At 49.2% G+C, this 12543-nt stretch overlaps 1 protein-coding gene across 1 annotated transcript; it reads right to left on the minus strand.

Moving 5' to 3' along the window:
* Window positions 1-378: 378 nt before the first annotated feature.
* On the minus strand, window positions 379-6977 carry LOC128816958 (uncharacterized). The gene is made up of 6 exons (XM_053994985.1): window positions 6612-6977; window positions 4985-5248; window positions 4165-4529; window positions 3901-3963; window positions 2683-3187; window positions 379-717 (listed from the first exon to the last, which is right to left on the minus strand). The coding sequence occupies exons 1-6, from the start codon at window positions 6628-6630 to the stop codon at window positions 464-466; spliced, it is 1470 nt and encodes a 489-aa protein (XP_053850960.1). The 5' UTR covers window positions 6631-6977; the 3' UTR covers window positions 379-463.
* Between the last annotated feature and the right edge of the window lie 5566 nt (window positions 6978-12543).

Consider the following 12543-nt stretch of genomic DNA (forward strand, 5'->3'; position numbering starts at 1 on the left):
GTCGAATTGGTTATAGGATCTCTTTTTGCGAGCCAATTTATTTTCGTTTTTCCAATTTAAAATTTGGGTTTTGTTCGGTGTCAGTGTGGTAAGCTGCCCAAGGCTGCAGGGGCCTCCCTGGATTTGGGAGGGAATCCCTGCCCACACCCTGTGGCCGCAGATGAGAAAAACCCCCCTGGGGAGCACCCTGGGAACTGAGGAGGACCTAGATACCATGGTCGAGGTGTAATTGCACCAATTTGCTGCATGGTATCTCCGATCGTGGGGAGATACATCGTGTCTTTTTACTTCTTGGGTACCAGCGGGGTGGAGTTTAGCCATTTGATCCCAGTCTTTCTGGGAGGGCTGGTACCTAAACCTGACACAATATGTTGCCTGAGAGGAGCCCAATAGGTCCAATTCTTGGGGCTCCTGTGGTGCATGTGGCAGAATCCTCGTCCACTCATCCCAGGTGTCCACAGGATTAGGTTTTTTTCCTGCATATGGATAGTCGTTTGGCGACAGGGGGACTCCTACCAGGCACGTGGATAACGGATTGTCCACACTTCCCATGGCCATACAGAAGTTGTCCTGCTTCACGGACTTCGCCAGCGTGACCCATATGTTTTCTCTCGGCTGTGGGACTATCCAGCGCCTGACCGGTGACAGCCAGATGATGACGATCAGGAGCATCAGATGTTTCAGAGGTGTCCTCAAGGCGGCAGTCATCCTCAGCGTCTTGTGATAAAAGAAAGCATAACTTGAATGATAAATTTTCCTCAGTGGTCCCTCCCCAACCTCCCCCGTTTTTATTTATTAAATTAGCACTAAATAAAATTAGAGAAAAGGGGCAAGGATTGAGGGAAAGGGGAGGTTAGGGGAAAGGAAAGGGTACAGGGGGCGATGGGGTAATTGGGTACGTAGAGTTCAGCGGGGGAAAATATCTTCGGGTAATCATGACACGTGTGACGATATTGGGAGGAACGGTCTTTCTTCTCCTCCTCTTCCAGGCAGTGGAAACTCCGTCCAGCGATGAGGTGTTCTCGGTGGTTTGCACCAAGGACACGTTGTCTTGCTGAGCTGGCACCTCTACGAAGGGCTTGACATATTTCCCCGGAATCCATCTTGGTCCTTTATCTGTAGAAACACAGGCATACCCTCTCCCCCAGGTTATTAGAGGGAAAGGGCCCTGGATAGCTTTGGATTCTGGGTCCTTTATCAAGACTGGTGGCCTCTCGGCGAGTTGCGCTCTGGTGTTATTGTGAAAATGGCGGATAATAGGAGGGTCAGGCTCCCTTTCTGAGCAGTTTAAAAAATTCAGGACATACAGGGCCTTACATAACCTTTTGGCTGGGCTCACTGTAATGTCCGGGTTATGTTGTTGTTCAAGGAGCCTTTTTAGATTTCTGTGGGCCCTCTCTATTATCGCCTGTCCTGTAGGATTGTGGGGAATTCTGGTGGTATGGGAAATTCCCCACTGTTGCGCAAACTCAGCGAAGCGCTTTGACGCATAGCATGGGCCATTATCAGTTTTTATGTGAGATGGGACTCCCAACGTAGAGAATGCCATGAAAAGATGTTTAATGGCATCCCTGGTTTTTTCGCCTGCATGGACGGAGGCAAACACTGCGCCGGAAAACGTGTCAATAGAGACATGTGTGTATTTCATCCGACCAAACGGCTCAAAGTGTGTTACATCTGTCTGCCATATCTCTAGCGCTCCCAACCCTCGGGGATTTGTCCCCGAAATGAGGGAAGGAAGAGCGAAAGACTGGCAGCTCGGGCAGGTAGAAACAATGGTTCTTGCCTGTGCTATCGAGATCTTAAATTGTCGCACTAGAGCCGGGGCATTCTGGTGGTAAAATGCACGGCTGAGCCGCGCTTGCCGGAGTATGTCTGGTAAGGTGGTTGAAGCGGTTGCAGATATTTGTGTTGACATGGCTAGGAGGTCCGTTTTCCGATTACCCTCAGTGATCTCTCCGGGTAAATCGGTGTGTGCCCTTACGTGCATGATATGATAAGGTTGCTCTCTATGGGAAAGTAGCCAAATGAGATCAGAGAGTAAACTGTATAAATTTTTGTTTGAAACTTCTTTGAGGAGGGCACCTTCGGCCCTTTCTGCTAGCCCAGCGACATAGGCCGAATCAGTGACCACATTCAGAGGCTGTTGAAATTTTTTGAATGCTCTCACGACTGCGGCAAGTTCCGCCATCTGGGGGGAACCCTCAACCACTTGGACGTCAGACTCCCACTTCTGACTGTCCGGGTCCTTCCAAGTGATCACCGATTTGTGGGATCTGCCCGACCCATTGGTGAACACCGTGAGAGCACCTGGAATTGGTGTTTTACTTTTAAACATTCTTGGGGCCAAATGCAATGTATCCTTAAACAATTTATGCTTAGGATAGTGAACCGAAATTTGTCCGGGGAAGCTGTCCAGAGCAATGAGCAAATTTTCATTAGTTTGCAACAACGAGTCCAATTGATCTAATGTAACAGGTAAGTAAATGCACTCAGGCTCACACCCTGCGAGGGTTCGGAGGCGGTGTCGTGCCTTCATTATTAAAGTGGCTAGCAATTCTGCAGGGGTCGTGATCGTCCTAGAGGGCTGGTGTGGTAGGAAGAGCCACTCTAAGATGACTAGGGGATCAGATGCTCTGTTATCCCACTGGAAGAGAAGTCCATGGAGGTGGGGGCACTTACCCAACACCGCGAAGTTCACGGGAAGGGTCCGGACCACGCGGTGTGCCTGGCGAGACTTCAGAGCAACAGCAACCCGTTGCAGGGCTTCCCGCGCGGCAGGTGTCAGCTCGCGTGGTGAGGCGAGGTCTCCGTCGCCTCGAAGCAGACAGAAGAGAGGTGACAGCTCCTCAGTCGTCAGTCCCAGGAGGGGGCGGATCCAGGCGATCGTTCCGCACAGCTGCTGAAGGTCTCGCAGAGTCTTCGGATCCTCGTTGATGGTCAGGGTCTGTGGCGTCACTGTCCTTCCCGTGATGAGGAATCCGAGGTACCTCCATGGTGCTGAGAATTGGATCTTCTCTTCTGCTATCTGGAGCCCTGCAGCTTTGATAGCCTTAATAGTCTTGTCCAGTGTTGCCTTTAGGTATGTCGAGTCGGAAGCACAAACTAGCACATCATCCATGTAATGCAGGATGATGGCCTCAGGGAAAAGCCGGTGCACAGGTGATAAAATCTGCGCTACAAAAGTCTGACAGAGCACAGGGGAATTTTTCATCCCCTGAGGCAGGGATGTCCAATGATATCTTTTAAAAGGTTCAGCCCTATTCAATGATGGTACAGAAAAGGCGAACCTGGGAGCATCCCCGGGGTAGAGCGGAATGTTAAAAAAGCAGTCTTTGATGTCTATCACTGCTAGCTGCCAGTCTCTGGGGAGCATAGAAGGTGACGGAAGGCCTGGTTGAATGGGACCCATATCTTCTATCACATCATTAACCCTTCGCAGGTCTTGGAGCAGGCGCCACCTGTCTGTGCCAGGTTTTCTAATTACAAAGACAGGGCTATTCCAAGGGCTGGTAGAAGGTGTTAAATGCCCAAGTTTCACCTGCTCCTCTACTAATTTATGAAGCGCACTCAATTTTTCTGATGGAAGGGGCCACTGATCCACCCAGACCGCTGTGTTGGTTTTCCAGGTCAGGGGTGGGGAAGTGCGCTCTGCAGTGGCCCACACTAAAAATCCCACAAAGGGCTAGGGATGTCGAGGCGGGCTCCCCATTGGCATAAAACATCCCTTCCTAATAATAGTATGTTTGAAGAGACAACAAAAGGTCTCACCGTTGCCAATTGTCCTTCCGGACCTTCCACGCACACAAGATGCCTACTCCTCAGAGAGTGGACCGCTCCGCCCACACCGGAGATCCTGCCGCAAGGGGGCACAAGCTCCCAGTCGCTGGGCCACCTCACCTGGGGGATGATGGTCACGTCAGCTCCTGTGTCTGCCATGAGCCGCATCTGCACCGACTTTCCCTGGAAAGAAAGTTTGGCATCAATTAATGGTCTTTCTTTACATACATTTTGGGTGAAGAAAACATGTCTCTCTGTGTCCGGGTCGTCGTGGGTGTCCAGTACGTAAAGCAAAGCAAAAGGATCGCCTTTCCTTAAAGTAAATGGCGGGTGGTTACAAATGACGGAGACGGTGATCTCCTCTCCTGGTGGAAAACACACTACCTCAGGTAAGATGGTGATTTCATTTGGTGTGTTGAAGGAGTCTTCTAAGATGAGCACGGTGGTGTCCCGACAGTCGTGAAGGGGGCCCAGGAACCCAGCAGGAATTCTCGTCAGGTCCTCATCCTGGAGAGAGATGGTGACGCTGCTGCGGAGGACCTGACGATTGCCCTGATTTAGGGTACCTGTCCGGCGGAAGAGGCGGAGTCCGTCCTCGTGGCTGCGCTGAACTGCTGGACTTGGCCGCGCGGCCACTTGTCCTCCCTGATGGTCGGGAGGCTGGGATGCTGAGAAGGGCCACTTGGTGTCGTCGCGCGGCCCTTCCTCGCGCTTCGCCGCCAGTTTCCCGCTGGCTGGTACCCTTGTCGCTGTAGATGAAACTGGTGATCTTGATAAAATGGGTTCCTAGGATATGGTCTTGGGGGGGGCAAGATAGGTTGTTGAATCTGTGGCCAGTGGGGACAGTTCACCTGGATGTGACCCAGCTGACCACAGTTAAAACAGCGCGTATTTTGTAAGTTTATCATGGCCTCTCCCACCCCTTTGCTGACAGCCAGGGCCACCGTGTGCTCCATTGACATTGCCTTTGTGCAAGCCTCCACCATCTGAGAGATGGTGGGCTCGGGGTCCTGAGGTAGTGCACGGAGAATCTTTTTTGTTTCCGAATTAGAGTTAGAAATGGCCATCTTTCGTAGAAGCTCTGCACGAGCTTCTGCGTTGTCTATTTGTCTCTCAATGGCCTCTTTCAGTCTATCAACAAAAGTAATAAAAGTCTCCTCAGGCCCTTGCATGATAGAAGAAAAGTTTTGGAGGGGGGTCTTACCATCCGGTATCTTCAGGAGTGCCTCCTTTCCCGCTGCTGCTATGTCCTGAAGCAGCTCCTGTGCTAGTAGAATTTGGTCCTCCGGACTGCTGAACTCCCCTTCTCCAGCAAGGGCTTCCATTGCCTCGTCCCCCTCTCCCACCACCTCTGCGAGATCATACTTGCGCAGGAGTGGTTTCAACAGTTTTTTCCAATGAATCTCCCAGAGGTCGCATTCGGTGGGAGAAAACAGTGCCTTAGCAATATACCTTAAATCATGGGGGACTAGCAAACGTCCAGCAAATGTTAAGTCCAGCACATTTTTAAAGAAAGGCGAGTTTCTGCCATAATCTTTGGCAGCCTTCCTTAACTCCTTCACCTCAGCGTATGGAATTTGCTCCCACTTTGGCTCCCTCCCCCGCCGGAGGATGACCGGTGCCGCAAAGCTGCCCAAGTCCCGCGCCAATTCCAAATTCCCATCCTTAATTGCCTCCTCTCTGATCTTTGCCCAACCCCCTCCTCGACTTGTTGGAATGCTGGGGACTGCCACTCTCCTCATCCTCTTCCGAGGATGAAGCAGGCTGGGTTAGGGCACGGTGCCTCCCCCTGGCCGGTGGGTCCCGGAGACCGTGCGTCCGACAGGCCAGGACGGCCTGCTTCTGGCCGGGCTTCTTCCTGGTTCCGGTACTGGCAGTGGCAGGAGAGGAGGAGGCGTGTCCCGACCCACCCACTGGGGCGTGACTTTCTGGTGGGGGGTTCTCACCCACGGGGGCTGGGCCCACTTGGGGGCTGGTCCCAGCCACAGAGGGCCCACCCAGGGGTGTGGTCAGAGGGAAGGAGGGGACGGGTCCCGACACAGGGGCGGCACTCGACGGAGGTGGGGGAGGAGGCGGGGGCGAGATGTCAGGAATTTTCTGGCGTGAAGGAGAAGGAGGGGCGCCATCTTGGGGCTGGTCTTTTTTCGCCATGAGGCAGGCGCCATTTTGTCCTAATTGTTCACTTAAGTCCTCTAAAGAGCAATAGGGTTTCAAACTAGGATTAGGGTCTCTGGTATAGAGGGAACAGGAATGACATGTGTTGGGGTGGCCAGTCCCAACACACGAATGGGACAGGGAGGATCGGGAAGCAGCAGAGAGACGGCAGCAGCTCTGTGCCGATGTATGGCAGGATCTGTCTCCCGATCCGCCCTTAGGGGAAGAGGGAATAGGATTGGGGGGGAGGAACACGAGGTAGGTGAAGTGGGGACCCAACTCTCTCTCTTCTTTTTTAACAAATTAAGAATGGAATGAAAAAGCGGAAAAAAACGACCGACTGAAATCCTCCCCTGAACTTGTAAATCGTAAATCTTTCTCCCAACTCTTCCCCAGAGATCAGGCACCAAAACATCTTCCCGTGTAGTAGCAGGAAAATGTTCAAAAATAAATTTAACAAAAGGCTTTAAATCTCTCTTATTAAAAGAAATGTTCCTTAAAACAAGGTGGGACTTAATTTGGATCTAAAACTCCCGTTGAGCTGGAGACAGGCGGTTACCCATTATATCAGGTCTCACAGCTAAATCACCCTCTTCGAAAAGGAAAAAAAAAACAAAAAGAAACAAAAAAGGGAGGTGAAGCCTAGTCAGGCGTAAGAAAAAGCGAGATAAGCATACCTCTGAAGGACACAGGCATAAAACGGGGACATCGAAGAGGGGTCTGGTGGAACTTCTGCTGGTCCGAGGGCGTTGCTGCTGCCGCGCAGCTCGAAGGTCCGTCGGTTATCAGCAGAACCCAGGAGACAGAAGCCTTCCGAACTGAAAGGGCGACTGTCCCTGGAACTGGTCCCGAACGCCGCTTGCAGTCCTGGAGAAGGCTGGTCACAGAGCAGGCAATCTCCAGGAGACGGTCAAGGACTGGACCCGCTGGTGTCCGTCCCTGTTCGGGCAGCCAGTTGCCGAGCCGTGGGGGCTTTTAGCCACTCGGCACGAAGCTCGGATAGCTGGTACATCTGAGGGTCCACCAGAAGAACGGGAGGGACACTCGGGCTGCTGAAATCCTGCTCGTTGATTGAAGGGTCGCAGAAGGGGCAAACAGGGAGACAACGAAGCAGAAGGGAGGCAGATTCCGAGAGCCCCGAAGGGCGGGGTGAGGATTCTTTTACTGCGTAGGGGTAGGAGGGTTTAGCATTCGAGGGTACAATCGGGATGTGATAAACTGTGGTAACTTGTTTGTTCATCAAAGGAATTGGAATATTAAAGGAGGAAAAATAAAATTAAAGTATGAGGGACTAGCTTGCTTGTTAGGAGATATTTATCACAATTTGGTGCCGTGACTCAGATAAAGGAAACCCGGGACGGAGGCCCCACTAGGGTGAGGCACCCCACCGCCTTTTTGCGGTGGACCTTAGGGGGGGCTTCCTCCTTGGGCCTTTACCGACGAACCTAAAACTCAGTAGCAAGCAAAGTTACCCCCGTTAATCTTTGTGCACGAAGAACCGCGGAAGAGTGAACACGCAGGAAGCGTAAGTAGCCCCCGGTGGGTGGTGGGCCTCCTTTTTCCAGGGTTGATTCAAACCTGCTGGATTGAGGGATTAATATTCCAAGAGCATCCAGGGTTGATTCAAACCTGCTGGATTGAGGGACTAATGTTCCAAGAGCATCCAGGGTTGGGGGACGTAGGGGGGGGGAGCTGCACCCCCCTCGGCGTCGAGTTACCCTCGGTGGGGAGGCTCCTGGGTTAGGAGGAGAGCAAGCGGGCCTAACCCAGACGCGGAGGTGGACTGCGTCAAAGTTCCTGGGGCGGGGGATCCCCGGAGAAACTTCCCCAAGTTTCGGCTTACTAATTTAGTAGAAGTGTATGTGCTCGGTGGGCCCCGGACAAGCGGGCTCCGGAATGCGTGTGCGTGTGAAAAAGACGGTGGGCCCCGTACAAGCGGGCTCCGGAGTGCATGTGAAAGGGACAAAGCCTCGACCCCGGAAACGGGGTCTTTAAGAGTCGTTTAGGGGTGTGTAGTCCCGGGGTGATTGAGGTGAATAAGAAGACACACAGGGCGAAGCCCCGGTCGAGAAACGGAGGCGCCGGAAAGACGTGAGTAGTCCGGTCTGCTCGGTCGCTCGGTCAGGGGTGGGAGTCCTTGAGTGTAGCGAATGCGAATGTGTGTGTGAGAGGGGAACTGGCAGCTCAGATTCCCCAAGTGAGTGTGGACCCCATAGTAGTGCGTTTCCCATATCCGGCGACGGAGTGGGCCACAAATTGGGGGAAGCGACTGTCGTATTGTTTGTGTTGAGTGGGAGAAGGCACTCTAGAAGATGGGTCAGAGAAAAAAGTAAATCTGCTGAACCCATGGGTGGGAGAATCTCGGTAAAACTTCCACTAGGCTTAACGGTAAAGTATTGGGATGCCTTTCCTTCTAGAAAAGGAAAAGATAGGGTTAAAATGATCCATTATTGTATGAAAATTTGGGGGGAGTAAACGGATAGGGGGAGACCAGCTGTATTGGCCCGTGTTTGGGTCGTTTGAGGATTGGATCTGTCAAGCTCTAAATATATATATATATTAACTCCAAAGAGCCCTTTAACCAAGAGGAGAGCGAATATGCAGCTCTTTGGATAGTGGGAGAGATTGAAGAAAGCTTTCCAGTTGTATTCAGGGGTGGACCCCAATACCCCAGAGGGTGAGACACTTTTGAAGGTGCATTTTGTGGTCGATTCTTGGGTGGACATTCGGAAGAAGTTGGAGAGGTTGGAGGGATGGCAGGCGAGAGGATTGGATGAGTTGTTGTGAGAGGCTCAAAAGGTGTGTGTTGGGAGAGAGGATGAGAGTTTTAAAAAGCAGTCTGGAATCGTGTTAGCAGCAGTGGGGGGGGACAGCGGAGTCCCCGGGGTGGGGGGAACTGGAGGTCAGTCCAGAGGTCGGACTGACGTCCAGCGAAGATGGTTTGAAGGGAAGTCGAGAGTTGGTTTGAAGGGAAGTCGAGAGGTGGAGAGACATTGTCTGTTTCTATTGTGGGAAGAAGGGACACATGAGGAGAGAGTGTCGGCAGAAGATTGCTGATGAGGAACAGTTCAAAGAAGATTAAGGGGGTCGGGGGCTCTATCTACTGGGGACAAGAGAAAGAACAGAGCCCCTGGTAAAATTAAAAACAAGAATATGAGTTCCTTGTGGACTCAGGGGCGGAGAGATCAACCGTCCAGACCCTTCCCCAAGGGTGTAAGGTTTCACCTGAAATAATACAGGTGACTGGGGCCAAAGGGGAACCCTTTGGAGTACCTGTAATTAAGGATGTACTCTTAGAAAGTGATTCTAAATTAGGAATTGGGTCATTTTTACTAGTTCCAGAAGCAGATTATAATCTATTAGGGAGAGATTTGATGGTCGAGTTGGGGATAGGGATAGAGGCAAAAAAGGGAGAACTAACAGTAAAACTATATCCTCTCTGGGCTGAAGACGAGAAAAAGATTAACCCAGAAGTTTGGTATACCCCCGACAGTGTGGGGAAATTAAATATTGAACCCTTTGAGGTAACTATCAGGAACCCAGAAATCCCTGTCAGGATTCGGCAATATCCCATACCCAAAGAGGGGAGGGAAGGACTAAAAACAGAAATAAAGAGACTTTTGGAAAAGGGACTTTTAGAACCCTGCATGTCCCCTTTCAATACCCCCATTCTGTCGGTAAAGAAACCGAATGGCAGTTACAGATTGGTGCATGACTTGCGGGAAATCAATAAAAGAACAGTTGAGAGATTCCCGGTCGTAGCCAATCCACATACTATTTTAAGCCAACTTGGCCCAGAAAACCAGTGGTATAGTGTAATAGATCTTAAAGATGCTTTTTGGGCCTGTCCCCTTAAGGAAACTTCTAGAGATTATTTTGCTTTTGAATGGGAAGACCCGGATACACATAGAAAACAACAATTGAGGTGGACAGTCCTTCCCCAGGGGTTTACAGAATCCCCAAATTTGTTTGGGCAAGCTCTGGAACAAATATTGGCAGAATATTCACAGGGGGAGGGGATTGTGCTTCTGCAATACGTAGATGATTTATTAATTGCAGGGAAAGAAGAAGAAAAAGTAAGGGAAGAAACTATAAAACTCCTAAATTATTTAAGCCTTAAGGGACTCAAAGTTTCAAAGTCGAAATTACAATTCGTGGAAGAGGAAGTTAAGTACCTCGGACACTGGCTGACTCAGGGGACTAAGAAATTGGATACTGATAGAGTCCAAGGAATACTTTCCCTGGAAGCTCCAAAAACTAAAAGGCAGGTTCGACAGTTACTGGGACTTTTTGGGTATTGCAGACAATGGATTGAAAATTTTAGTGGGAAAGTTAAATTTCTGTATGAAAAATTAACAACAGATGGGCTATTAAAGTGGAGCTCTGAGGATGAGACCCGGTTAAAATCATTGAAAACTGAATTGGTCAATGCCCCGGTTCTCAGCCTCCAGGATCTAAAAAGACCATTCTTTTTATTCATTTATGTCAATGAAGGGGTGGCATACGGGGTGTTAGCCCAGGAATGGGCTGGCGGAAAGAAACCAGTGGCATATCTTTCAAAGCTTCTCGACCCTGTTAGTCGAGGGTGGCCTGCCTGTTTGCAATCAATAGTGGCTGCTGCCCTTTTGGTAGAAGAAGCAGGAAAGATAACTTTTGGGAGTGAACTGAAGGTTCTATCTCCTCATAACATCCGTGGAGTACTACAACAAAAAGCGGATAAATGGATAACAGATGCCAGCCTCCTAAAGCATGAAGGCATCCTAATTTCTTCTCCTAGGTTAAGTATTGAAACCACAAGCTTACAAAATCCAGCCCAGTTTCTATATGGGGAACCAGTTGTGGGACTAACTCATGATTGTCTTTTGCAAATAGAGGAACAAACAAAAATAAGACCAGACCTCAAAGAGGAGGAATTAGAAGAAAGATATCGATATTATGTAGATGGATCCTCTCGGGTCCTTGAAGGGAAAAGGAAATCTGGGTATGCTATTGTGGATGGGAAGATTCTTAAGAAAATAGAATCTGGTCCTCTTAGTCCCAGCTGGTCAGCACAAGCATGTGAATTGTATGCAGTGCTCAGAGCTTTAGAACTGCTAAGAGGAAAGGTTGGGACCATTTATACTGATTCAAAATATGCTTATGGGGTGGTTCATACATTTGGTAAAATCTGGGAAGAAAGGGGACTTATCAATTCACAGGGAAAGGGGTTGATACATGGGGAATTAATTCTGAAAGTGCTCCAGGCCTTGAGAGGTCCGGAAAGAATAGCTATTGTTCATGTAAAAGGACATCAAGTGGGGATGGGAAACTCAGTACAGGGAAATAACTTAGCCGACCAGGAGGCGAAAAAGGCAGCTCTAATGAGTTTAAAACCATATAAGGGGGGGGTCGCACAAAGGGAAAATTGCTCCACTTGTGGAGCTGACTTAGAGGAAGAACCATGTTGGGCTTGTTGGGATGCATACGGAATTGATTCGATACAGTGTGCCTGTGATAACCCCCAAAAGGAACATTGATGGTGCCACGGACTCATTAATCATGAGTGTGCCTGTGAAGACCCCCAAGAGAAACATTGCCGGTTCCATGGACCCATTAACCATGTGTTAGCCTTCACGGTACAGGAAAAACAAAAACTAAACCAAATGGGGGTGAAGGAAAAAGAGGGAGGCAAGTGGATACTACCGGACAGGCGGGAGGTACTCCCAAAAGGAATGGCAATGAGGGTCCTGCAAGCAATCCATGAGAAAACCCACTGGGGAACTCAAGCCCTGGTTGACCAATTTGCAATTAAATATATGTGTATAGGGGTCTATAATCTTGCAAAACAGGTAACCCAACAATGTTTAACCTGTCAAAGAATAAACAAACAACAATTAAGAGAAATACCAATGGGCAGAAGGGAACTGGTACAACGACCCTTTTCACATATACAAATAGATTTTACAGAATTACCAAAAGTGGGGAGGTATAAATATTTATTGGTACTGGTAGACCACTTAACCCATTACGTGGAAGCTTATCCTACGGCCTGAGCTACTTCGAACACTGTGGTAAAAGTATTATTAGAGCAAATTATCCCCCGGTATGGATTAATTGAGTGTTTAGACTCAGACCGGGGACCCCATTTCACCTCTAAAATTGCAAAAGATGTCCTGACAGATTTGGGAACTCAATGGAAATATCACACCCCATAGCATCCACAGAGCTTGGGAGGGTGGAAAGGATGAATGGAGAAAAAAAAAAAAAAACAAAAAAAACCCAAAACAAAAAAAAAAAAAACCAAAAAAACAAAAAACAAAAACAAAAACAAAAACAAAAACAACAAAAAAAAAAAAACCAAAAACAAAAAACCAAAAAAAACCCTCACAAAGTTAATGCTGGAAACAAAAATGTCATGGGTTAAGTGTCTACCTCTTGCCTTATTGAACATTCGAACTCAACCCCGAACTAATGTGGGAATCTCTCCATTTGAAATGTTATTTAGAATGCCCAAAGACCACCCCTGCCTAAAAGATTCTCATATTAAATTTTACATCACCCAAATTATGAGCAGAAGGCAGGAATTGAGGAAGAAAGAAGTGTTGGCACAGAGACCACCAATCCATAAGA

This window comes from Vidua macroura, chromosome 19 (genome assembly GCF_024509145.1).
Source record: "Vidua macroura isolate BioBank_ID:100142 chromosome 19, ASM2450914v1, whole genome shotgun sequence".
Lineage (NCBI taxonomy): Eukaryota > Metazoa > Chordata > Aves > Passeriformes > Viduidae > Vidua > Vidua macroura.